This window comes from Argiope bruennichi, chromosome 7 (assembly GCF_947563725.1).
Source record: "Argiope bruennichi chromosome 7, qqArgBrue1.1, whole genome shotgun sequence".
In the NCBI taxonomy this organism is placed as follows: Eukaryota; Metazoa; Arthropoda; class Arachnida; order Araneae; family Araneidae; genus Argiope; species Argiope bruennichi.
Window position 1 is genome coordinate 118,074,415 of NC_079157.1, and position 26,456 is coordinate 118,100,870.

General features: G+C 34.0%; 1 protein-coding gene across 2 annotated transcripts in view; it reads right to left on the reverse strand.

Moving 5' to 3' along the window:
- LOC129975923 (septin-9-like) overlaps nt 1-26,456 on the reverse strand; it is a 130,675-nt gene that overhangs the window by 99,089 nt on the left and 5,130 nt on the right. The window contains exon 1 of one of the 2 annotated variants that reach the window (XM_056089213.1): nt 24,355-24,505. The exons of the other annotated variant lie outside the window; for it this stretch is intronic. Within the exon in view, the coding sequence (XP_055945188.1) occupies nt 24,355-24,381 (27 nt within the window). The 5' untranslated portion in view covers nt 24,382-24,505. Of the gene's footprint in view, nt 1-24,354; nt 24,506-26,456 lie in introns of those variants that run through there. 2 annotated transcript variants of the gene reach the window in all.

Consider the following 26,456-nt stretch of genomic DNA (forward strand, 5'->3'; position numbering starts at 1 on the left):
GCTCCATTCCAATAAAGTCCTCATTTTGTTTTAAAACGAGGGCTATTTAGGGACATTAATAGAACTAAACTAAAATAAACAACAATTAACATTCGACACATCTTGTTCGAAATTCAACTGCAAAGCTATGTTTTTCCTGCGATAAATCTTAATTTTTAATTCTATAAACGCTCACATTTAGTAAAAGTTGGCAATTCCAAACTTAGCTTCCTTATCAAGTTAGAGTGAATTAAATCTATTTGAATGATATTTATAAAAAAAAACAAAAAAAAACATTTGAAGTTTTTTCTTCTAAATTTTATCTCCGACTTGAAACATTCCACGCTTGCTCCTTCTTAGGAACAAATATAACAAATGCAGCATTTCAGATAATTTTACTTGTTTTGAAAACCTGCAGAATCCGATGAGAAGAACACGTAGTCAACAAATGCTGTAGAAGGAAAATACAGACAACAAAGCGCGCTCATTACCCGGGGGAGGGACAATAACCTTTCCTTTCATTTTGCTTCCCACAAAAAATTTGGAAACGAAGGAAAAGTGTATAATGTTTCGAAATCGCACAATACTCGCTTGTGTTCAGTTTTGAAATACAGTACACTCCCGATTATCCGCGAAATTGAGTGGCGCGGCCGCCGCGGATAACAAAAATCGCGGATAATCCGAAAAAAGCTAAAAACGGGTATAGCAAAAAAGAAAACAGTCATTCCAACTTTGAAAAATCGTTTTATGTACAATAAAATGTAAAATAAACAGCAGGAAATGTTTAACTAACGCTTAATATTTTAGAATATCACTCAAAACTAACCTAAAATGCATTTTGTTAATGAAAACAGAAAAGAGTTTAGTATTTACGAGAGGCGTCAAGGATACACAGAAAAATTGATACATATATACTGTTTTAATACTGTAATGTATTATGTAATTACAAAAGCATAACTGTAAAACTGCACCTTTTTGAAAAAAAAAAAAAAAAAACTTTGTGCGGCAGGAGCGGATAATCCGCACCGCGGATAATCGGGAGTCTACTGTACAAAGATTTACCATGCCAAGATGTCTATCTTTATATCGATAAAATTTCAGAGAATCGGAAGAGTGAGTTACAGTGTAGAAGTGAAGCGTCCATAAGGAAGATATTATTGTCCGGACATTCAAAATTGTTTTTAGAGGAAACAATGGCAGAGGTTAGACATTTTATGACTTTAGAAAATTTATATTGTGAGGCTCCTCTTTTAAGAAACTAATTATTTCAGTTTTATATTTTAGCACATTTTAAACTTAATCAACGTATTAAATAGCCATTTAAATTAAATTTTTATCTTAGTAATTCTTTTGGAAGTATTATTTATTTATTTGCTAAAACTCATAATTACGTGGCATATTCGTATTTGTGCACAATTTTATTTGACAGCAGAAACTGGGTATTTAAAAGTACTAGCAAGTAAGTACTAATACTTATCCAATCAAGTGCTGTCCCTTAGGCGGGGGTGGGACCCGTAATTTAGGATGTCTAGTCTAAATGCAAAAGTGTCTGAATACTTTTGATCAGATAATGTAAGCTAAATTCATTTCTTAAATCAAGCAAATCTATTAAGATAATATTAATGTACCCATCTGTTTCAATTTGCCAGTGCTAATATTTTTCGCGAAGTGCAAGACTTATAAGCTGTGTATTTGGGTTTTAATGTTGTCGGTATTTCTGTGAATATTGAGAGATTATCGCTACGGAAAATTCTCCATTATCTTTGACTCTACCATTGTCCCACTGGGGAGGGGGGGCAATTCATAATTGAAAATGAGAAGCTTCCGACATGGTGGTTGGTTCTCACCACCCTTGTGGGTACACGAAAATGTGGAGTATGACTCCTCCCATCGATGATGAGACGTACTTCCTTAAGAAAGGATTGTACTTTGGCCGGTGATGGACTCAACAACAATTCCCTCCAATGTTGTTATTGCGGCTCCGGTTAGATGCGGATTCCGCATCACACGAACAATTTATCTTTTGATGCTATCAACCTATTGAACCAAGACTGGAAGCGATGCTCTCCCAAACCAATACTTAAGGATCGGAACAAATAGTAATATGATAGAAATATATCTGGTGAATATGTCGAGTGGGGTAAGACATCTCATTTCAGCTTTTCTGGACATCTTTTTTTCTTACTACACAGCGTTTTGTGGGCAAGTATTGTCAAGTTGAAAAGTTACTTCATCATGCCTTTGTTCGAATTTTGGCTGTTTTTCCTTTAACGCACAGTTCAGAAACCATCAGTTATGTTCGGTAACGTCCACTAGTGATGGTTTCATTCGATTGAAGCAGCTCATAATATATAATACCAAGTTGGTTCCCTCAAACACAGAACCAGGTATATTCTGTCTTGCCATCGGTATCGATGCATGACCAGACAAACCCCACATTTCTTACGCTAAGGCGTATCCATCTGCATATCCACTGAATATTTTGGCGATCACACTACTTTCTCTTAGTATACTTCAAAGTTTTAAAGATTCAGCAGGTAAGGCAACTTTGGGATGTGTTCTAAACATTAAATGGTAGAGCTATAAGTTGAATCAAAACGAAGCAAATTAGATCCTAGAATGAAGGAAAACTAGAAACTGCTCGTTTCTAAGTTTGTGAAACATTACAGGAATTAAACTGAACGCTTTCAGCTCCTGTTTTCTGTTTGTTTGTTTGTTGTTGTTGTTTTTTTACTTTCACGTATGCGAAGTAGAGAAAGTATAGCAATCGTCAAAAAAATCGAACACGAGATTTGACGAATCACTATGTTTTAGACCTTTCCTAGTTCGAAAAGCACATTTTTATAATTATGTCTGTCTGCCCGTCAGTCTGGGACAAAAATACCTCAAACACGCTTTGAGCTAAACGGATGAAATTTGATGCATGGCACTTACGATCTAATTTGTATATTTCTATCAAATATGCAAATCGCAAAGCGTTAGGCAGATAAAACTTGTTGCACATGTTTTGCACCTAAAATATTGAATCTTAACAAATTCTGAACCAAATGCATCATTCGGTTCACCGTCTGTAGGACTGCAATTTCGCATGCATGCAATCGGAATGACTTAAATAAATGAAATTCGGTGTGTTATCTTATGACTGTAAACGTAATTCCGTGTCAAATTTTGGTGCCGATCGGTCAGCAAAAATGACGTCCAAAACAAAACACACATACTCGAGAATGAATTCAGTAAATATGTCAACTTTTGGTGCCAATCGGTCAGCAAAAATGGCGTCCAAAATACTCATTCTCAAGAATGGATTCAGTAAAAATGCCAAAGATCTATGCCAAAAATGCCAACTTTTGGTGCCGATCGGTCAGCGAAAATGGCGTCCAAAATACACATTCTCGAGAATGGATTCAGCAAAAATGGCGTCCAAAATATTCATTCTCAAGAATGGATTCAGCAAAAATGCCAAAAATCTATGCCAAAAATGCCAACTTTTGGTGCCGATCGGTCAGCGAAAATGGCGTCCAAAATACACATTCTCGAGAATGGATTCAGCAAAAATGGCGTCCAAAATATTCATTCTCAAGAATGGATTCAGCAAAAATGCCAAAAATCTATGCCAAAAATGCCAACTTTTGGTGCCGATCGGTCAGCGAAAATGGCGTCCAAAATACACATTCTCGAGAATGGATTCAGCAAAAATGGCGTCCAAAATATTCATTCTCAAGAATGGATTCAGTAAAAATGCCAAAAATCTATGCCAAAAATGCCAACTTTTGGTGCCGATCGGTCAGCGAAAATGGCGTCCAAAATACACATTCTCGAGAATGGATTCAGCAAAAATGGCGTCCAAAATATTCATTCTCAAGAATAGATTCAGCAAAAATGCCAAAAATCTATGCCAAAAATGCCAACTTTTGGTGCCGATCGGTCAGCGAAAATGGCGTCCAAAATACACATTCTCGAGAATGGATTCAGTAAAAATGCCAAAGATCTATGCCAAAAATGCGAATTCACGCCAACGATCTATTATTCGTAAATACGGTTTACCAGTGTCTTCTAAGACATCCGCGGCCTTAACGAAGGTCCACAATTTATGCTGAGTAAGAGAGAGAAAAAAAATTTATTTGAGGTATGCGAGAAAGTTTCACAGAGACTACTGTCGCTGGTTTTCTGGATGGGAAATAACAGTTGTTTTCCGGTCATGCTGTACGAAACGACGAAAGAATAAAAACACAAATATGAAAACTATGTTTTTTCCATTGAGTTTTATGAAATAAAAAAAAATAAAAATTTGTCCTTCAAAGTCACAGGCCGTTAGAACAATGCTTTCTTTTTTCAGCCAGGAATTGCAAATGAAGGCAAATTTTCATAAAACATCAGCAACGGAAGCCATATAACAAAAAGAAATCCGATATCCACAGAAAAGAAGTGTCGCCGTATATCAACAAGCTTATTGTGTTCGGATGTTAATAAAGTGCTACCGGAATCCGCAAACTAGTATCGCTCTTTGTTTTTGGAATCAAAGGTTCGTTCACTTTTCGGGACAATAGAAAAAAAAATGAAATGCTCTCAAGAATGTTTTCTTTTCGTTTATTATTATTTCGTGTTTACTCAATTTAAAGGATGCTTAAAGAGCATAAGTTTTAACATCCAATTACAACAGACTGCATTGTAATATTAATAATTAATATCTAACCATCATAATTTCTTAATAGTTATTTCATTTAAGTTTTATTTTCTTTCTAAATATTTTTATCGGAATGTCGAATTCAGAAAACAAATACAGTTTATTTATAAATGAATATCCCAACTTTGCAGGTCTGTTAAAAGAAATTGAAACAGAGTACAGCCTTGTTTTTCAAATCAAAATCAATCAATCAATTTCAAATTTTCAATCAAAAATAACAATTTGAAAATTTAAATTCAACACAGTGATACGTGTTCTATATGAGATCCCCCTCATAGAAATACGAAGGATATGGAAGCGGTACGATAACTCAGCCGGTAATTGTACGCTTATTTGTAAGCTTGGTGTGAAACTTTGAAAGAATATAGATAAACTCTTATGGCAATTTTTTTTCACTGGGGATACATCAAACAGCAGGTGTTTGTTTTCCCGCTACCGATTAACGAACTTAAGATGTGCATATTTGCAAACTTCCAGAACATCAGATCGGAGTTATCGTATCGCTTTGATATCATTCGCATTTTTGGAGCTGCTTACAATGGAACTTATAACTGTGTTGAATTTAAACTTCCAACTGCTATTTGTAATTTCCGATGAACAACCAGACAGTACATTGCTTTGTTTTCTTTTAACAGCCCTGCAAAGTTGGAATATTCATTGATAAACACCCTGTAGATTAAACGAGATAGTCCTTCCACCGAATTTCTCTAATTCTTAAACAAAATGGCACGATTGATGTTCAATTTCGGTGAATATTGAAGAAAATCGAATATTCAATCTAATTTGTTCACTTACACCAAAATTATCAAATCTGTAGTATGCGTAATATTAACAACAACAAAAAAAAGGAACATGTCTGTGACTATGTTATTTATTAGTGCATTTTCACAAAATTGATATCGATGGAAATAGTTTAAAGCAGCAGGTTTATTAAGGCAGACAAACTGATTAACCGAGTTAACTAATACAGTTAATTAACTACTCTCTCGAGACTTTTCCATTACGGCAATCAACATTTTTTAATAATTCGATTCAGCAGGTCTTTTTATGTATTTGTATCAAATTTCGTTCCAAAATTCGCAGTGGTTCTTGAGATATGCTTACTTTTGTTTTCAGAAAACTCCGCCCAAAAAGAGTCAACCCACCGAGGACCATATATTAAGTAACTTTCAAGCATTTCATAACTCCCGGTAAAGAGAGAAAAACATAATTTTACATTCCTACAACCAGTCTGTCCTACAAACAAATTTTATATCATTTGAGTGAAAAAAGAAACATTAATTTTTTAAAAAGGAAACAAAATTCATATTAAATTAAAATCATCTGATTTGAAAATAAATTTAATATTTAATTAATTGCGATATTATAATGATCTCTGAAGCTTGCGTTTCACAAAGAGTAGATCTATAAATACATATAATTTAATATACGGTCCCTTAAAAAGTGGGCATTGCAAATCGACTGTGGAAATTTTAGAATTATTGTGAATATTTCGAAAACTATTTGAAGTTCTGTTTTTAACATGTCATGTCAGCTATGTTATAATTCACTTTCTTCCACATTTAAAAATTCATTTAAAAAATCTCAAATTTGGAATATATCTGTATTTATTTCATGATTTTATGAAATGTTACAAATTTCTTATTTAAAGTGAAAAAATTTTAGATAAATATTTAATAGTTTCCGAGATACCATCGAAAGTTCATAAGACTCATTTAACAATGGAAGTGACATTTTACAAAACCGTTTGATTCTCACAATTTTCATCAGAGTTCAATAAAATTTTATTGAGAGGTTAATTTTATGACGACAAATCGACTCAGAGAAAAAAAATGATAACTGTAATGGAAAAATTTCGAGATAGTAGTTAATTAATTATGTTAATTAACTCGTTTAATCAATTTGTGTATCTCAACAAACCAGTCCTCTCGAGTAATTTCATCGACACCAAATTTGTAAAAATGCAATAATAAATAAAAAATTACAGAGATATTGTTCCATTTTTGTTTTTTTGTTGACGACTGTTATCTATAGGAATTCGTCCGAAAATAATCTTGATAGTGATCTGAAAATACAAAATACAAGGAATTAAAACAAAATCAAAATCTAGAGTTTCGTTTCCTTAAATCCACTCGAAAAGTGAAAGCGATACATTATTTCAAAATGTGAAACAACAAAAATGAAGGAAGGCATTAAGACCTCATAATTGATTGATAATTTGTTGACATGGCCGCGCCCTCCATCCATTACGTTGCATGAGTCATCCACATCTTCGCAAGAGCTCTGGCCGTAGGCGCCACTGTTCTTCCCTTTTTATTTTGCTCTTTTCGTTTAAGCCCATTGAGAAAATTCCCAAATCCTTTCAATGCTCCTTATTTTATAGTATTTAGCTCATGATTAAAGGCAAAATAACTATAATTTTTTAAAATTAATTCTCTATTAATAATGTAAATAAGTTTAAGCTTTTAATCGTTAAAATAACTTCATAGCATGGTGTACCTTCACAGAAATCTATCTTTTAGCTTGGACAATTTAGAAATATGAAGAGAGTTCAATAAGTAGAGTCAATCTATTTTTTTCCTCCTTGCTGGTTGCTAATTTATATACAATTCAGATAGCATGTTCAATCATTACAAATATAAATATGGACCGATATCCTTAGAAAGTTCTCTAAGAAAACAATCTGTTCGCATATACAGGAGATTCACTTTTAACATAAGTCAAAAGCGCGTTTAAATCGCTTTGACCAAACGGAAGCTTTCGCATTTCTCTTTTGTCATGAGTCTTCATCTCCAGGATATTGATAGTTCCATTAATCCAGTGGAATTGGTTAAAACAATGCACTGTTTGCATACCAGTAGAATAAGAAGTTTCTGCGAGTATTAGTACTAGACACGTTCCTAGTCCTTTGAGACAGCCAAGAACTTGATTCCGTGAATAAGAAAGTCGAAGAACATTTTGTAATATCTTGGCCAAGATTGATCAAATAATGAAGTAGCGTAACAAAATAATTCCTTTATTTACAATTCTATATATTTACAAAGAGCAACTTGTTCTCATCTAGGTTATTATTATTTATAAATAACAGTTCAACACGAAATAGTTCTTCCATCAAATCGAAGAATAAGTCACCAAAAAAACCTCTAACAGGCTGTTAGTCTTCTTGTTCTTGCGTACAGCCGACCACCCGCTACCACTGAACGTAGCAGTATCGACAGGATTAGTTGTGGCCGACTGCTATTTTTAGCATCGACCATCCTTGCATTGACCGATTTGTCAGACTGATGGACAGTAATTGATAACAAAGTGGACAATTACTGTCCTTCTTCCTTAGCTACAAACTCTCAAATAGTTGGTAAAAAAACTGACAATTTTTGACATCATATCCTTCAGAGTTTTAAGATTACCTGGTACCATCAGTACTGTACTTAAATCATTATTCATAATTTTCAGATTTTTTTCTTAACTCCGAGTGGGCTGTTAGTCTAAACGGCTACCCCAGGGCCACTCCAGAAATTCAACGATCTTTATCGGGTGAACCATAACACAGAAACCCGAATCTCACGAAGCTTCTCAAAAAATCAGGAACAACTTTTCCGCATTTCGAAGTCTCTCCGAATTCTAATTCGAAGCCTTTCTCTCTTCTTCTGTGAAAAAAAAAGCCCATTTCATTTTTATGAGATATCCGCCTCCGGTTTTCTCTTTGGTGAACTTGAGTTCCCTATCACCCAATAGCTGCTCAGCAACGCTTCCTCAATGGTCTCACCCCGACCGAGGGAGTGTCTGTTAAAGAACCATCTTGGTGGAAGACCGTATCTTGAGTACATGTCAATTACAAGCAACGCTGGTTGAAGTGCACCTGGATTTGATGCTTAATGACAATGGTTACTAGTGATTGATCGGTTTTTGATGACTTGAGGAGTCTCTTCATAAAGGAAAAAAATTAGCATCTGAATGTTTTTGACGTTTATCTCCCTTGAAGACATGGTGTCTCTATTTGAAACGGCGGGATATGCATCTGTTTTCTCACACCTAGATATAGTGACAACTGACCAGACACAATGACTTTCCAAGTTAAAAGGAACCACATCTGGAGGTCCGCATGCACTTAACTATGTGTTGGATATCGGGAGACATTACATCTGGTTTGGATACCATTATCCAATCCCCAAAACAATTTGACAACAAGCCACGATCGATTTTTTTTTTTTTTTTTTTTTTTTTTACTAGCTAGAGACAGATACCTTTTTACTCGAATATACGCTCTTGTGATTATAATTTATTTCCAATCCGAATCATCAACAGAATTAGAACTGATTCAAACATTCAATTATTTATCACCAGATGATTAAAAACAAGTAATTAACAGCACTAGTGATTACATCGAAGAATTATAAACGGTTAAAATAAAAGCCAGTGTTATATCGGCAGTTATAATGCGATTTCCACTATTAAACAATTCTTGTATAGAAAAATGAAAGTCAGAGTTATTACTGTTTAAAAATCGGAAGTAAAAGTTTCTCCAAACTCTATAAAAAAAAATCCCCTCCCCCGCTTTTTTTCCCATCTTGGAACACATATCTTTTAAAACCTATAAAAAGCAACTGACGCCAAACCGTCCATCAACAGAGCCTCGTCAACTTTTCTGCGTCTGTACCCCTCCGCTTCAAAAATGATTGATTGCTAACCAGAGAGATATCCGAAAGCCCCCCACCCTCTTTTTTTTCCAGATTGTTGCAGAAAAGAGGAAAATTCCAAAACTAACGAGGGGGAAAAATAATTGAGCAATCAGTTCGCTTGCCTCACTCAATTAACCGAGCACTCTAGCAAGGTGATGTATAGGATTTCCAGTGCTTCTGACACCTCCGTGACATATCTCGTTACGAATATAAGCAATGCGCTGTTTTCTGTCACTTTCATTAGTGCGTGCTTTTTTAAGATCAAATTTACGACATAGACTTGGAAATCATGTCGGTAAAAATCTCAGCGTTATGCGTCTGCTTCATGTCGCAGAGTGAGAACTAAATCTTTTAAATTCTTTGCAAAGAGTAATAAATTGTCATTGACTGAACTAGAATGTTTGGAGCCTTAAATTGTGAAAAGTAAATAAATGATGATGTCGTATTCACATTACAGCGGAAAGAGGGGGAGAGTGCAGTAGTTTCTAAAGGTAAAATCATCCGAGCACTCCAGGGGAGAAATCTGACATCTAGCTCATATGAAGATGGCAGTCACACCTTCGCTTGCGCATCCCCTTCTTACAAGGGGGCTCTTTCACACACCTCGCAGACGGAACACAGAGAGAAGAACAACCATGCCCAAAACAGGACTCGAACCGGCATGCCCCGATCACGAAAAGACGCGCTACCCCTACTCCAGGACGTCGGCAAAAAAATAAATGAAGACGTCAGCTCAACTTCGTATTAGCGTGAAAGAGTAAGAATTAGTAAGCACTCAAGGGCCACGATTCCACCGATGAACCATCGTGTAACCCGGTTCTGGTGCGCATTAAATCCGTAGGGGTAAAACGTCCTCCCGCTGGTGTGATGCGGAAGTTTGGAGAGGGAGTGCCGGCTCTGGTGTCGTCATCGTCATCTGACAGCGGCTCTAAATAACCCTAGGTCTGTCCCAAAATAGCGCTAGTATTGCTTTAAAACTGGATGTTAATATAACTCAACTAAACAAAAACTGAGCATTTACTGACAAAGCGTATTTAAAATAATTTTATTTACAAATACAAAGCATTCAGCTCTCGACTTTCTAGTATATTTACACAAAACGATGCGTTTTATATTCTGCTTCTTGGTGTAAAAGAGAATACCTATCATATGTTATATATGTTACCTATATATGTTACCGTGAAAGACCGCAATCTGGAGAATGTCGACACTCACCAGGGAATGTCAACATATACCAAATACCTCGGCGAAAAACCGAATATTTTATTATATTCTTATATATTCTGACTATCACTGGTGTATGTCGACAATTACCATGCACTAATGGTGAAAGTTGAAAAAAAATATTTTTGTTACGCTTTTAAATCATACTTTATTATTAAAACATATTATGAATGATATATGTCAAAATAAAAGAAAGCTATAGTAATTAAACTTAAAAAATTATAGTAATTAAACTATTAAACTTAAAGCTAATAAAATTATAGTAATTAAACTATTAAATTCAAAGCTAATAAAATTATAGTAAAATTTAGTAATTAAACCTTTAAACTTAAAGCTATAGTATTAAACTTAATTATGTGATTGACGTTATACTATCTTATTTGTTACAACACTTTAAACTGTTCGAGACATTTGAGTTGCACAAGAGTCCCTTGCTTTTACAATTGCATTTAGTAGTGAAGCATTTATTTTCGCAATGACAGCGTGTATAACCTTGCCCTCCACTTCTCGAATGAGCTGCAGCGGATTCTCTCAGCGACATTTCTTGAGAAGAAATCTTATCTATGGAAAGAGGCTTTTTTATACAAATGACAAACTGATTACGGGTATAAAGCTGCTTGATGGTACCAAATCTGTTTGCTATTATAAAAGTCGGAGTCTTCTATTCCAACAACAACCGCCAACACATTTCGGGAATCTGTACGACCACAGACATCAGGCATTTGCATTCGCACAGTGGTGTTGCCACTCCGTGGACATCGGCGTCTCGTTTCGACCTCCACCAGAGCATCTCGGTGATTGTCGACATACACCGATGTCAATCCGAATATATAAGAAAATAATAAAATATTCGGTCTTTCACCGAGGTATTCGGTATACTATGTTGACATTCACCGGTGAGTGTCGACATTCTCCAGATTTCGGTCTTTCGCAGTAACATATACAATTTTGACATTAATAATACACACTAAATTCCATTTCTATAGCTTCCTGTCTTGTAGAGTTACAGCTTTCACATGCACAATTAGAGAAAGACCGACGAACATGAAATCTTTTGAAGGATTTGGTTCAAAATTTGATATACATCCAAAATTTTGTTGGTCAGTACTACGTACAAAATTTCATCAAACTGGTTCGATCCGTCTTTGAGTTACTGTGTTTATATACACGATGATATGCGATAAACACGTAAGCAAATTTCGTTCAAAATATAAGTAAACAATTTTAATGTGAAAATCATAAATCAAATTTCATCCATTTAACTGGTGGCATTTTTTAAAGCGTTCTTTATCGCGTTCACAGATAAACAGCATAATCTGCAAAAAAAAAAAAAAAAAAAAAAAAATGTACTTTTTTACTCAGAGAGGTTTGAAATGTTTATATTCGACAAAATCTCGAGTTCGATTTTGTTGACGAAAACAAAACTTTCTCTGTGTACACTTTGCATATGAGAAAGTAGACATCCATATTTTCATTTAACTGGCTCGTTCTGTTTTTGACTTATTGCAGTCGCATACGCGATAATATGCAATAAACGCGTAAACGAATTTCGTTCAAAATATAAGTGCACGATTTTAGCGTAAAAAAACCATGAACCATATTTTATCCATTTAACTGGTTGTGTGTGTGTGTGTGTGTGTGTGTGTGTGTGTGTGTGTGTGTGTGTGTGTGTGTGTGTGTGTGTGTGTGTGTGTGTGTGTTTAGTTTTATAAGTCACGTTCACAGATAAACAGACAAAATTTAAAAATATATATATATATATATATCCTCCCCTTACAAAATACTCAGGGAATTCTAAAATGTTTAGATTCGTCAAAATCTCAAATTCGAATTTTATGACGAAAATAAAACTTTCTCACAGTACATTTCACATACGAGAGAGTAAAAACATATCTTGACATCAATATTTTACTACCACTGTTCATCTAACTATTTAGGGCTCTCTAGTTGCTCGTCCCTCACAAAAATAAAATTCCACCAGACTGTGATTACCAAGCCGCTAATTTCATCCTCGCAAGCCTCCAAAATTATTCTCCATGTGTTAAAACTCCGAGCGCGGACATAAAACAGAATGTGTCAACAGAATGGGACAGGAAAGAGGCAGACAAGCTTCATTCTATCAAATATCCCATCGAATTTTGGCCCAATTTATCTAACAGAAAATTGGATACAATTATTACCCGTTTAAGAATTAGCCATACTAGACTTATACATAAGCATTAATTGTTGGATGAGCTCGCCTCTCGATGCACAGTATGCCAATGCCTAATGACAGTTCAGTACATTCTTATAGAATGCCCACGTTTTAATTCTCAACGAATTCAATGTTTTCATTCTTCTCATATTATTTTAAAAAACATCCTTCATAAAGTGCCTCAACCTCATTTTTTTTAACATTTAAAAAAAAATTGTTTCCTTCTATCTTATACGAGTATGGTTCATTCTCTTTTAATGTTTCAAAACCTATACAACAGGTTTAAAAAAAATCAAGAATATAATATTTGTAACAGTGAACAGAATTTTTAATTAACCTTTTAAAATACGACCACACACCTGTTTATGAACCATATGTTTGCATAAACCTTATAGTTGGCGCTGCATAATCAGAAATGATTTTAGCGCCAGTAAACTCCATCAAACTGAAACTTAAAGCCCGAGTGCGAATTTAGTGCCCGGCAAAAAACAAATTTCGATTGCGGTTACCAAACTAGTTCATCAGGGTGGATGTGCCCTTGGGGTCGGTTCAGAATGTGTTGCTCGAAAGGCAAACCAGAACACTTTTTCGCCACTAAGATTAATTAGTAGTAGTCTGCCGTTAGACAGCATGACGAATCCACGACTCTAAAAAAAAAAAAAAAAAAAGGAAGACAACTCTTTCCTAACAGTTTCATCATTCGGCGATGTCTTCACTGCGGAATCAGGCCGGTCGGTGGTTGCACCCTACGGTTGAGTATCCGCCACGACCGATTGTTGGTTTTATTTGCAGCAGGATTTAAAAGAAAGAAGAAGGGAAAAAAAAAGAATAAAATTCGTGGACAGTGCCAGGCGATGAGAAACGTCGTGGGAGAAGTACAGCTGGACAGACAGGTCTCCTGTTACCCTGGCATCGTAAATAATCGGACTCGTCGCTTTCAGTTCTTGGAAGTGCAGGCAGGCAGTTTGTTTTATATCCGTAAAGAGTGAAGGGTGGTAATTGGTAGGGTTGATTTCGTAGTAATTCATGCGTTTGAGACAGAAAGTCTCAACGTCTTGGTAATGCGTTGTGAAAGTGTAAAAAATTCGAAAGTAAATATCACGTATTAAGGGAGTTGGTGACCTTCTCTATCTGCGAATAACAAAATAAGCCTATCCTGTCCAACTAGATTTTGAACATATATATCAGAACATTCTGTATCCATAAAACATTAATAAATATTTATTCCCCTTCCCTGGCTTCGGAACCGGATGGTTTCAGGTTCGAGACCCGATTCCACCGAAGAACTGTCTTGTAAGCGAGTTTGGTACACTCTAAATCCGTCCGGGCAAAATACTTTCCGCTGGTATGGTGTGGAAGTTTGGATAGAGGGGTGCAGATCAGGTATCGTCCACGTCATCTAACCGAGGTTCAAAATTACGAGATCCATCCGAAAATATTCCTATCGTTACTTTAAAACGGGACGTTAGTAAAAATAAACTAGACTTGACAGGTTTCTGTTCCCCTACCGAAGACGAAATTTGACGCAGAATTGCAGTTTTCACATTTAAATGGCCACTCACATAACATATATGTGATAAAAGAAACAACTATTAGTGTCCACTTTCGCAGCATGTATGTGATGCTACCATTGTGTTTCATATGTATGTTCCTTGTTGAATTATTTCGTTAATTTACATATATTTTTAAATTAATTCTTCAAAAATATTGCCGCTTCTGGCGACGTTTGAATGCGCAGACGTGTGTCTATTAAAGGGTTAATAACAGGATCATATACCAAATTTCATTTATTTAAAGTACTATATTATTGAGTTAGTCCACTTACATGCAAACAAATGTACCGAATAACAGATGGTCAATTCTTCTAAGGATTTGGATCAAAATTCGACACGAATCTGTACTTTAGAAATTTGAGTATTAAATTTTATCTATCTGATTCTTGGCGATACAGTGATACTTGGCGAGTCTACCCTGAGGGCTGAAGAGCTGCAGCATCTCCTAAATTATTTATCAAAGTTTCGAAACGTGGAGATTCGTCAAAATCTCGAATTCGAATTTTGACGAATAAGTATTTTCTTCATGTATGAGAAAGTAAAAAGGAAAATAATCACGCGGAAAAGGGTTTCTTGAATGTAGACGAATCATGTTGCATGTCTGTTAAACAACTGCATACCTTTTATGAAGTTTAGTAATCGCACATTAACAAAGAGAACATTAACAAAGTTCATATAGGGTTTTGAACCTAATCTCTTGAGAATTTTATTTTTACAGGTGGTAACAAGTTCAGCTTCTGGACAATTTTCTAGAGAAAGAGGGTGTACTAAAGGTGGTTTTACACTCAATCAGTTATAAAATTCCTGTAAGATCGTGCATGCGGAGAAGAAAGATTGCGCATGAGTTGACAGAACGGGCAATAGTAAGTGCTTGTGTCGACGGGAGAAATACTTGCTAATATACAATTTCTGCGCATGCATGGCATTATTGAATCGATTGCAGCTGGCTGAATGTAAACCCTACTTAAAAATAAGGTGGTTAACCAAACCACCTGCTCATAATTCTATACAGGATTTTCGGGCGCTTTAAGAAGGGCCTGTGTATGGCATGAATTCTCAAAAACATAAAGACAATACACCAACCCTTGCACACCTCCCCACACCAAGGCAAGAAGTATCTCCGGAGGGGGGGGGGGGAATCACATCCTAGAAGCCTCGCTCCTTCTCTGGAAGATCCACCCGGATTGGACATGCCTCCTGCCAAACATTCAAGACTACATACACTCCAATGTCGAACCAAGTTTCCACTCAAGCCCCAGACTTCATCCACTCCAGCGAATCTACCAACCCAGAACTCACCATCACTGATCGTAGGTAACAGCGCTACGGGCTGCGGATACCACAGTATCTTTCGTCAACGTCTACGCATGAATTCTAGCCAGGAAGCTGTTTCCGATACCAGAACACTCCCAAGTATCCGGTTCTTGACTATCCGGCTGAGTTTTCTTTTATCGTAATTTTCTTTTATCGTAATTAAATGAGGAAGGCAAGGCGTTGCATTGGCAACATCGCCAAGACATCGTAAGCGGGCGTCTGCTACGATTCTACTACGTGTCATGCGTAGGAGAACGCTGCTCTTTTACTGTGATAGTAAAAGAGCAGCGTTTTGCTCATTATTTATATTTTCATCAGTGTGTAACGGACCTCATTTGTGGTCGCTGTTGCAGATTCTTGCTACTGCACAATACATACAGTATACAAAAACTAAAAATCGTAAGTTTTGATTCTTATATTAAGGTTACCGTTTCACGTATGTAATCATTTATCAGTGCAAAATAAAATCAGTTTGAGTCAATTTTCTTAAGAACTAGGCCTACGATTTACATCAATGTCTTTTTATGTTTCCTGCGTTTAAATTGGGCATTACAGAATTTGTGTTAAAATGTAAACAGTTTGCATCCTTTAACTTATTTTTTCTGTAATAAATTCTTGAAACTTACAGTGCAGTATATAAACATATATAAACTACCGGTACAGAATCTTCTATTTTAATTCGACACATTGCCGGCAACGGCTTCTATGTTTCATTGGCTCGACGCCGCGTTCACATTCTACATGGATTGAGATAAATGAAGGGCTTAGCACTCAATAAGAAGTGAGAAAATATGAATTATAATAGTGAGTTTTGGTATAAAAACTTTGTCTTCTGATTTGGTCGGCTTTTTTGTTATCTGGTCTGCCCTTCCACCGTATTAGACCGGATACTTGGGAGTGTGCTGTATTTTATTTTCATAGGTAACACCGACGTTACGCCCACAGCTTGTGGACGATCTTCTGTTAAAAGTAAATTTACAAAGAATGGTGTGACCAGTTAGATCACCGGCTCATAATCCTATACAGCATGTTTCGGGTGCCTTTGCATAGCATTATCTTTCTTCCAGGACCCTTCATGATTCAAAATTCTCGTTGGTAGAAGAATGGTATTTATTTCCAAATGCGTTTAGCAACAGCCTCGTATTCAACATGAAGATCCTCGTATGCAAATTATTAACAGATGCAATGGTGAGTGTATTATTTTTAAACGTGAAGTGTTGCAACCTGTACTTTATTACAGAGTGATGCCTTTCGGAATAACTTAAATTTTGCACTTCTTACTTAATATCATTATTAATCAATAACCCTAGAGTATTTGGCCTAATGTGGTGGAAGAGTAGACCGGATAATAAAAAAGCCGGATAGGCCGGAGTTCTATGAACTCATTTCTTTGCCCACCAATATCAGAAGACAAAGCTTTTATACCAAAACTCACTGTTATAATATGTATTTTCTTACTTTATACTGAGTACTAAGCACTTCATTCATCTCAATGCGAACACAGCCGCGGTCCGGTGAATCAGAAACAGTTGCCGGTAACGTGTCGAGTTAAAATAGAAGGCTATGTACCGGTAGTTTATATATGCTTGTATACTGCACTGCACGTTTGAAGAATTTATTAGTGTAAAAGTAAGTTAAAGGTTCTGTTTAACTTACTTTTAACTGTTGTAACTTACTGTTAACTGACTGTAAACTGTTCACATTTTAACATAAATTCTGTGATGCCCAACTTGAATGCAGGAAACATAAGCAAAACTTTAAAGTAAATCATAGGCCTAATTCTTAAGAAAACTGACTCAAAATGATTTTATTTTTCATTGATATATGATTACACAGATGTAAAAAGGTAAGCCTAAGATAAGAGTCAAGGAGCTTTTTTCCCCAGTCCCTCACTGTCTCCCAAATCCTAACTCCGAAGTTATATTTTTTGCTGTTACACCAAATTATAGTCTCTGTATAGAACGTAATTTCTCCTCCATAACTTTTTTTCGTTTATTACATGTTTTGAAATCTTCACTGTGGCACACTTTAAAAAAAAACAACATTAAGCATATCCCAAGAACAATTTACGAATACTGTATGTATTCTGCAGTTACAATCAGGAACAGTGGCAACACATGGGGTCCATTACAGACTGACGAAACAATGAACAATGAGCACAACGCTATTCTTTTCCTGTCACAACTTCTATTGTGCACATGACACGTAGGAGGATCGTAGCAGACGCCTGCTTCCAATGGCTTGGCAATGTTGCCAATGCAACACCTTGCCTTCCTCATTTAATTACGATAAAAGAAAACTAGGCCAGATATTACGGAAGCCGGATACTCAGGAGTGTACTATACTTAGATGTCTTTTTACTATATAAAGAATTCGCAAGGTTATCGAATCAGCGAGTGTTGAGTTATTTTTAATATTTTTTTACCGCAGATTAATTACAAATATGGGGTTCACATAAAATTAACTATTTAATAATAAAAAAACAAAATTTAAAAAAAAGGTACGAACATAAATAAACAGAGCATTGATAAAAATAAGTGTAAAGCTTCTGGATCGTTACGTTTATAAACATTCTGTCATCACGACGATAAACTGTTCATAAAAATTTGATCATCGCCATACTCAAAAGCCGTGAGAGTATCCTTATCTAGACCTACTGTTAAACCTTGCCGAACGCATGAGTTGCGTTTCAAAAATATTAGGCGCAAAGCTAAAAGTACAACATTTTGCAATGTTTACATTCTGAGGAAGAAAATGAGTTAGGTATAATTGAACTTAAGAAAATAAGAATAATTTATATAAACCTAAATATTGTTGAAATTAAAAGGAAAAATGAAGTAACTGTTAATTAATTAATAATTTTTATTACAACTTAATAAGAAGTTAGATGACACATTTTTTTAAAATCATATTTCTTGCTTTGGACAATGATTGGCGCAACTCTTTTAAAAGTTTTGCAGGTAAAGATGGGAGAGTTTTTCTTCTGAGGAAGTGTAATTTTCTTCTTTTTTTTTCATGTGTTTTAATCTCCATTGCAAAATTATGTAGTTCCTGTTTCAGTTAGTCCATTTTCTTGCAAGTAAAAGGAGCTTACTTTCTTCGCAGCCGCTGTTCTCACTGTCAGCTGGTATTTAAATAAAATTCAATTCTTCGTTTGCAGACGTCTTTTCCCTGGAAATTCTTTGCTGCCAAATACTTTTACGATTTCGTTGGTTTCAATCTCTGTTTATGAAATCCTTTAAAATTATTGATAACTTCTGCCTACTTTCTACAATGTACAACGTATGAATGAAATTCTAGCTTGAATAAATTAAACGGAATTAATAAGAAATCGCCATAATTACGAAACGAAGTGAGCTAGATCGATAAAATTAGGTTTATATAAAGTTTACACCTATAGAATCTTGAGCCAAATCCAAGAGTGGGTAAAAATCCCTGTAGGTTTGTAATTTCAGATATATGTAAACATGTTAACTCAAAAACACAATGACTTAAATATACAAAATGTGGAATGTGAGTTTGTGACTACAAGTGTACTACAAGTAGTTCTCCGTCGGATTTTTGTTTCAATCGCTTGGAGGGGGGGGGGAATGCATTTAAAACAACATAGATTTTCGGATACTATTAACAACATGCTAGGAATCAATCACCAAAACCCTCGCCAAAGATGACACGATAGATTCAGTAAGAATGCTGAATTCAAGCCAAAAATTAATATTTCGTAACTATTTTAAGCGAATGCCATTCAAGAAATTCTCTCGGATGATATCTTTATTAGAGAATATGCGAGAAAGTTTTGGGGAAACCATTCTCGCTGGTTTATTTTACCGGTATATAAGTGATACTTCGATACTATTTTTTATTTTGTGCATATGTTTGCAAGAGTTTTCGTTCATAAGTAAGGAATATTACCTTTCTTAGCAAACCAAAAATGGTTCACAAAGGAATAAAGATTAAGAAATTTCGCGAAAGTTTAAGATTATTGTAACTAAAAACTCTAAAAAAAGTAAATCCTTTGCATGGTTTAAAACTTATTTTAGTTAAATTAATCAGCAACTTCAATCCGAAATAGCGCTATGGAGATATTTAGGTTTATTTAGTAAGGCATTGTTCAGTTGCAAGTATACATCATAAACTTTTATCACTATATTTGATCAACTCGGTCTACTTCCGTTTGTCCAGCTGAGCCTTATGACCGCATTCGAAGAAAGTCTGCAGCTTCCAGAGCGACAGATGTTTTAAAACGTCTTGTTCTATGAGCTCATAATTTGCAATGCCTAAATTTGTGATTATGAAACGAATCTGCAAACTATTGTAAAAAAAAAAATGAAATAGAGTGAAAAAGAAATTTAATCTCTGGCTAATAATTACAGGCTATTCCCTTTACTTTTCATGGTGTATTTTCACTTTAAGTGATTTTATCATGTGAGAACATGATGTTGTTTTGGTTAGGGGGCTTTGAAGCACGAAACGCGTAGGGAATGAATATTGAAGCTCTAAATAGCGTAGGCAATGAATAAAGCATAAATGGCCATTTTCATCATCATTTTTTAATCGCATGTATTTTTGCTACCTGCTTTTACCAGTATTGCATTATTTATTATGTATGCTTCTTTGAAAGCAGATGCGTTTTTTAAAAGGGTGACCTGCTTTTACCAGTATTGCTTTATTATGGCATACGCTTCTTCGACAACAGATGCGTTTTTAAAAGGTTGACGTAGTACTATGACATCATACCTGTTATTTCATCTCAAAATCAGTCGAGCTCCAAAACTTTCTTCGTCAATTAGAAAAATTGAAAATGGAAGTTTTAAAAAAATATCATTATATATATACATACAGAGAGAGGGGGGGATAGAGACCGATAAAGAAGACTTGATTGTTTAAAACCGGTTTAAACGGGTTAATGACTTAAATTAATTAAGACAAATAATGACTTAAAAAATAATAATGTTCTCACGTGATAACTTGCGATCATAGATTTCATTTTAATTTTTCTCCAGTTTTTAAAGATGTTTTTTATTATTATTTTTTCTTTTTGTTTTTAAGTGATTTATAAAGACTCGCCCTTGGTACATTTGAGATTCCGCCCACAAATATGGAATAGGGACCTCCAGTCAATATGGAGGGGGGGGGGGGTAAGGAAAAAATATATAAAATGAAAAAACCCCGAATATCCGAGTGAATAGGGTGACAACATTGAAAGAAAAATCGACGCAATTGGTTACCCCGAAACTTTTTCGCATGTCGTCTAATAAACTTGTCATGCCAGAGAACGCCGTACATGGCATTGGTGTAAAATAGTTACGAAACATTAGCCTTTGGCATGAATTTAGCATTTTTTTTTTTTCTGAATTTATCACATCATCCTTTGCAAGCTATTTAACGATAAATACGTTTGCGTTAATAATATTCAAAAATTGAATTTGTATTTTAGACATGATTTTCTTAACATATTAAAACAAAAATTTTACAAAAAACAACATTTTAAGTCACAAAATCCCATGTCAAATTTGATATTTTTAAGTCATTGCGTTTTTGAATTATCACGTTTAAGTATTTCTGTTCAATTGGATTTGGCCGAAAATTAGATCGTTGTCTACACTATAGATGTTACATCTGTGTACCGAATCTTGGCTATCAAGCTCTTTTCATTTTCTAATTATCGTGTTAATTTATATTCCAATGGCCGGAACTTCCTCTGAACATATTTTATTGAAAATTTGAAAGAAATCTGCAAATTTGGTTTAAAGATATACAAAAATTCATCCGTCTGACTCAAACCTTTTCTTGGGTTATCTTTGTCACAGACAGGCAGACAGACATTTTCTAATAATGTGTTAAACTGGGTGATTCGTCAAGATCTCGGATTCGAATTTTTTTAACGATTGCTATACTTTCTAGAGAAAACATTGCAATCGTCACAAAAATCCGAATTGAAATTTTGGCGAATTTCCAAATTATTGAACATTGAATTATTGAATCCCCCCCCCCGAGTTCCGAATATCTCTGTTTATCTGTGAGCATATAACTCAAAAATTTTTAGAGTTAAATAGATGAAATTTGGTAAATGAACTTTAGACCAAATTTGTAGATTTCTATCAAATTTTGAGTGAAATATGTTCAGAGGAAGTCTGTCTGTCCGGCTGTCACGTGTTATCACACGTAAATACGATAACTACAAAATGCAAAGAATTGGTGCACAAAATTTGGTACATAGTACATGTAAATCTGTATCAAGTTTTGAATCATATCTGTCTAAGGGTTGACCATTTATCGGTCTATAATTTCTTATGCAAAAAAAGCGATTAAAAAAAAGGGATTTATATAAATGAAATTTGGAATGCAATGTTGCGATCAAAAATTAGAGTTGTAGGTCAAATTCTAGTCCTAATTGGCTAAAAAAAAGTCGTCCAAACTGCACATTCGATTTTCTGTTTCTTTCATATCGCATGTCTGCGTTTAATTGCCGAAAAAAATCGCCAAATCTCGCACAAAGAATTTAATAAAAACACGATATTTGCGCCATGCAATTAATGTGCACGTACTGATTTTCTTTACTATACTTCGAAATACGCAAGTTTCATGAGTGGAATACTGGAAGTTAAAATCACAGCACTCCTTACATTCAGACCCTTGTCAAGGTTCTCAATTTTAATGGGGGTCGGGGGGGAACACGTTTATTGATTATAAGAAAATTTTGGTAAGACCATTCAAGTAGATTTTTTATTTGTAATTTTGTGAACTTTTTTGCTGTTTCTTCCAACATTTTGTTTAATAGAACAATAATTTTTTGAACAACGTTTTTGCATTAACAGTGCGAACAATCAAGAATCAATAGTATTACTTTTCTCTTTACGAAATAAACATACATAACATTTATTATTTAAAAGTGATACCAAATTTGTAACAATATCATGATGATATCATTTATATCATGATATCATGATGATATCATGATGATATCATTTATATCATGATATTATATCAATATCATGATATAAATGATAAAAAAACATTAGGCAGCTAATTGCAGAGCCAAATCCACCCACAGGTTTTAAACATCCTAAAACAACAATAAAAGCATATTTAAAAGTTGCTTGTAAAGATTTATATCGAATTTCACTTCGATACTTCAGATTGAAGTATTTAACTGTCATCCACAACATTCAACAAAAGCTTTTCATTTTTATGATAAAGTGCAGAAAATATATGAGCACATGCCAGGATATCTAGGAGCTTGAGTTGAAGAACATTCATTCATGTTATATATTATTTTTATAAAAGTCGCATGTCATATCACGCAGATATATAGACGTATCATAAAAAACGCAAGCAATTAATTTATTTGATTTCATGAGTACCATGAATTTTCAAACTTTTGAATATTTAGTTCAAAAATAATGTTTTAAAAACATCAGTTTTCACTGTTTCATTTATATAAAAATATATGTATTTTCGCTCACGATTTCTTTTCCTAACTTTGTTAGAAATTTAATCCTATATCTGACCAACACCATCTAATTATTCATAGCAAATAATTTTTTCTATCAATTTTCTTTAAGTGCATTAAAGAGCCATGGAAAAAAATCGGAGTAGTTTTAAATAAATCATTTTTTGATAAATTAATACTCATTCAAATTCCATTAAAAAATCATACAATTGAAGAGGAATGAAAACTGCATTTTATTTGAAAAAAACTTTGCCAAATTTTTTACTTCGAATGCAAAGTATTCTCAAATAACGAAAATTTTCAAAATTCTCAAAGCGCTTTTGAAAGCAGTCGTATATTTTCTATCACAAGTACCGCATCCAAAGGAATGACGTATGATCTATATTAAATTATTCGATTACAAATAAAATTTTGGTTATAAAATATACTTAAATTAATTATAAAAAAATATTTTTTTAATCCATCATCGGAACATAGAACATGTACATAAACAAAAATAAATGATTATAAAGCATTTCAGTTCAAAGCTATTAATTAATAATTAGTAATTTAATTGTTTACAATATGTCTATGAAAATAAACTGATCAAACAACAAACACCGATGAAAAATTAAAATATAAACACAATATTTTATTCATATACAAAGAAAATTAATCTTCAACTAGATATACAGTTAGCCTTATAAACAAGAAATTCAAATAGAATAGAGGAAATTATAAATTAAACTGAAGCAGGAATCGTCTGCGTGTGAACATTTCAAGGGAAGTCAAGAATTTTCTTTATTTATTCATCATAAATCATCATAATTATTTATTAAAAATCATAACATCATCAAATGCATGTTAGATTTTAATCCAAATGCTAAAAACAATGCAAACATAAGAGTGTTCACAATTCTTAAATCAACTGACATTTAAGAAATCCACGAACTGTCATTAACTCTGACTGTCATTGAAAAGCGAAACTTCTAAGTAATCTAATTCCATAAAAAACATTTATGGAAGTCAACTGTAATCAATTAATTTACAAGCATGAAAAAAATTGAGAAAAAAAATCACGACCTCACCCATGCAGCAAAAAAAGTCTAAAAATCTGACCTTCTGCTTGTTTATTCTGTACCTCAGAATTATATATATATATACATATAAAAGAAGGGAACGAATTAATATATACAAAAAATTGAAACACGAATCGTCAGTTAGCAACAAACAGTTCTAATAGAAAAGACAACGACTGTTTTTTTTTTTTTTTTCTTTTAATTTCAAAAACTTACCTCCACTAAATCCATGTTGGGCTTCATAAGTTTAGTCCGGTTTTGGTTCGTCTGCGAAAAAAGCGAAGCACTGTAAAAGAGCACGTGTTGGTTATCGTTTGTGTGCTGTCGACGGGCCGCCTGCCTCAAGTTCGCAACTACGTCATCCGGCCGGCGAAAATCGTCTGCTGCTTCATCAGCGCCGCTCCATGTCGCCGGGAGGTTCGAATTCTTTTTCTTTAATCCACTCCAGTGTTTACATTTGCTGAGTTATCGTTTTAATGATACTTATCGGAAACCAGATTGAAAAAGACACGTCTTGGGAGGAAACAGTGGGCAAGATGGGGGGAGGGAGGTGGAATAAAAAGAAACAAGAACAGTTTTTCTTTTTTGTTCGTATCAGAACGAAATTGGAATTTAAAAAATATAGTTCTTCAACTTTTATTTGGAAACAATTTCTGGCGATTTTTCTTCATTAATTTCTGTCGATTCTTTAAAAAATAAAATTCGAAATAGTTGTGCAAGTAATTCTGATATTCTTTACCTCTTTTCTTTTTACTGTGACAGATTCAGAATATTTTGATTTTTTTTAAATTGTAAACTCAATATCTTCCGACAATTTTATGCAGAAAAAATATATCATTCAGATATTACATAAATTTTAAGCATTTAGAATGCATTAATAAATAATGTAATGTAATTATAAATTATAATAACAAATGTATTAATAAATAATGAAAGCAAGTAAGAAGCCAAACTTACCTCTTTTCTAAAATTATCAAAAAATCATTCTCGTGATCCCATTGGTTAAGGGCTTTTATACAATTTTATTTAACATGACTTGTTTAACGTTTGTAAAGACAGAATTTTTAAAATCGATTTTTCAATTTCTTTCTTAAAAGCGAAGATTTTGCATGCAAGTACATTTTCGTTAACAAATCATTATCTAAACATTTTTTGAATTCAATTTACGGTAATAAATTTAATGAAATTTTGACACTAATCGAGGGACGCAACTTGAGAGTCATTTGGAGAAAAAAATTAATTTAAGATTTTATAATATTTTTAATATAAAAGATTTAATCAATACATTACTCTGGCATCACAACAAAGGAGAGCCGGATTAACGAAAGAGCTAGATTAGAAGAAATTCATTTCAAGAAACGTATTTTTAAAAAAGTGAGCTACATTTATTGTACAAAATATAACAGATTCTATATATATAAAGCGCTAAGGTTATGAGGCACAAAAATCGGTTTTATTTCTTATTATCGAATGGCAACAGTCAAATGTAAACAAATCATTGTGTAAATATTGGTAGGCTTCATCGAACATTTTTGCAGCTACACTGAAATGAACATTTCACTTAGCTAATTAATGGAAATGCGAAATGTTATTAAAAGTGCTCTGAATCATGTTGGCCGAGTAACCAAAGAATCCATTCAATCAGAAGAAAGAAGATATACAGAAAATATAGAAATGGGCTTCAAACAGAGAGTTAATCGAGCGCAAAAATAATCTGTACCAGATGGGTAATCGACTGTTTTTGCACTGAATACCTATGGAAATTGACGTTCTTATCTTTCAAAATAATTATGTTGCAAAAATGGTTATTGTATTATCTTAAGACTCAAAAAATTATCTTTTTAATGATAACAATTCCGGTTCCGTATAATTTTCCCTTAATGATACTTTTTAATTGGATTTGATAGATAATCTATCAACAATATTTTAAAATATTATGACGGAAATCAGATTTATCCATCAAAACATCTAATCGCATACATTTAATTTCGTAGTACAATTTTCACCTCCGCTTTTATTTCGCAATAGATATTCTTTTACTTTCTTGCAAACCTAGTATAGAGAAAGTATAGCAATCATAAAAAAAAAAAAAAATCGAATTCGATATTTTGACGAATTTCCAATTTTAGATATCTCTGAATTCGACAAACACCTTTTTGGAAAATGTCTGTCTATCTGTTACTCCAAAATGCTTTGAGCTAGATAGATGAAATTTGGCATATACACCGAATTTGCAGATTTCTATCAAAGTTTGATTAAAATCTGTTCTGAGGAAGTCCGGGTGTTCGAATATAAGTTAATATGATAATAACAAAACG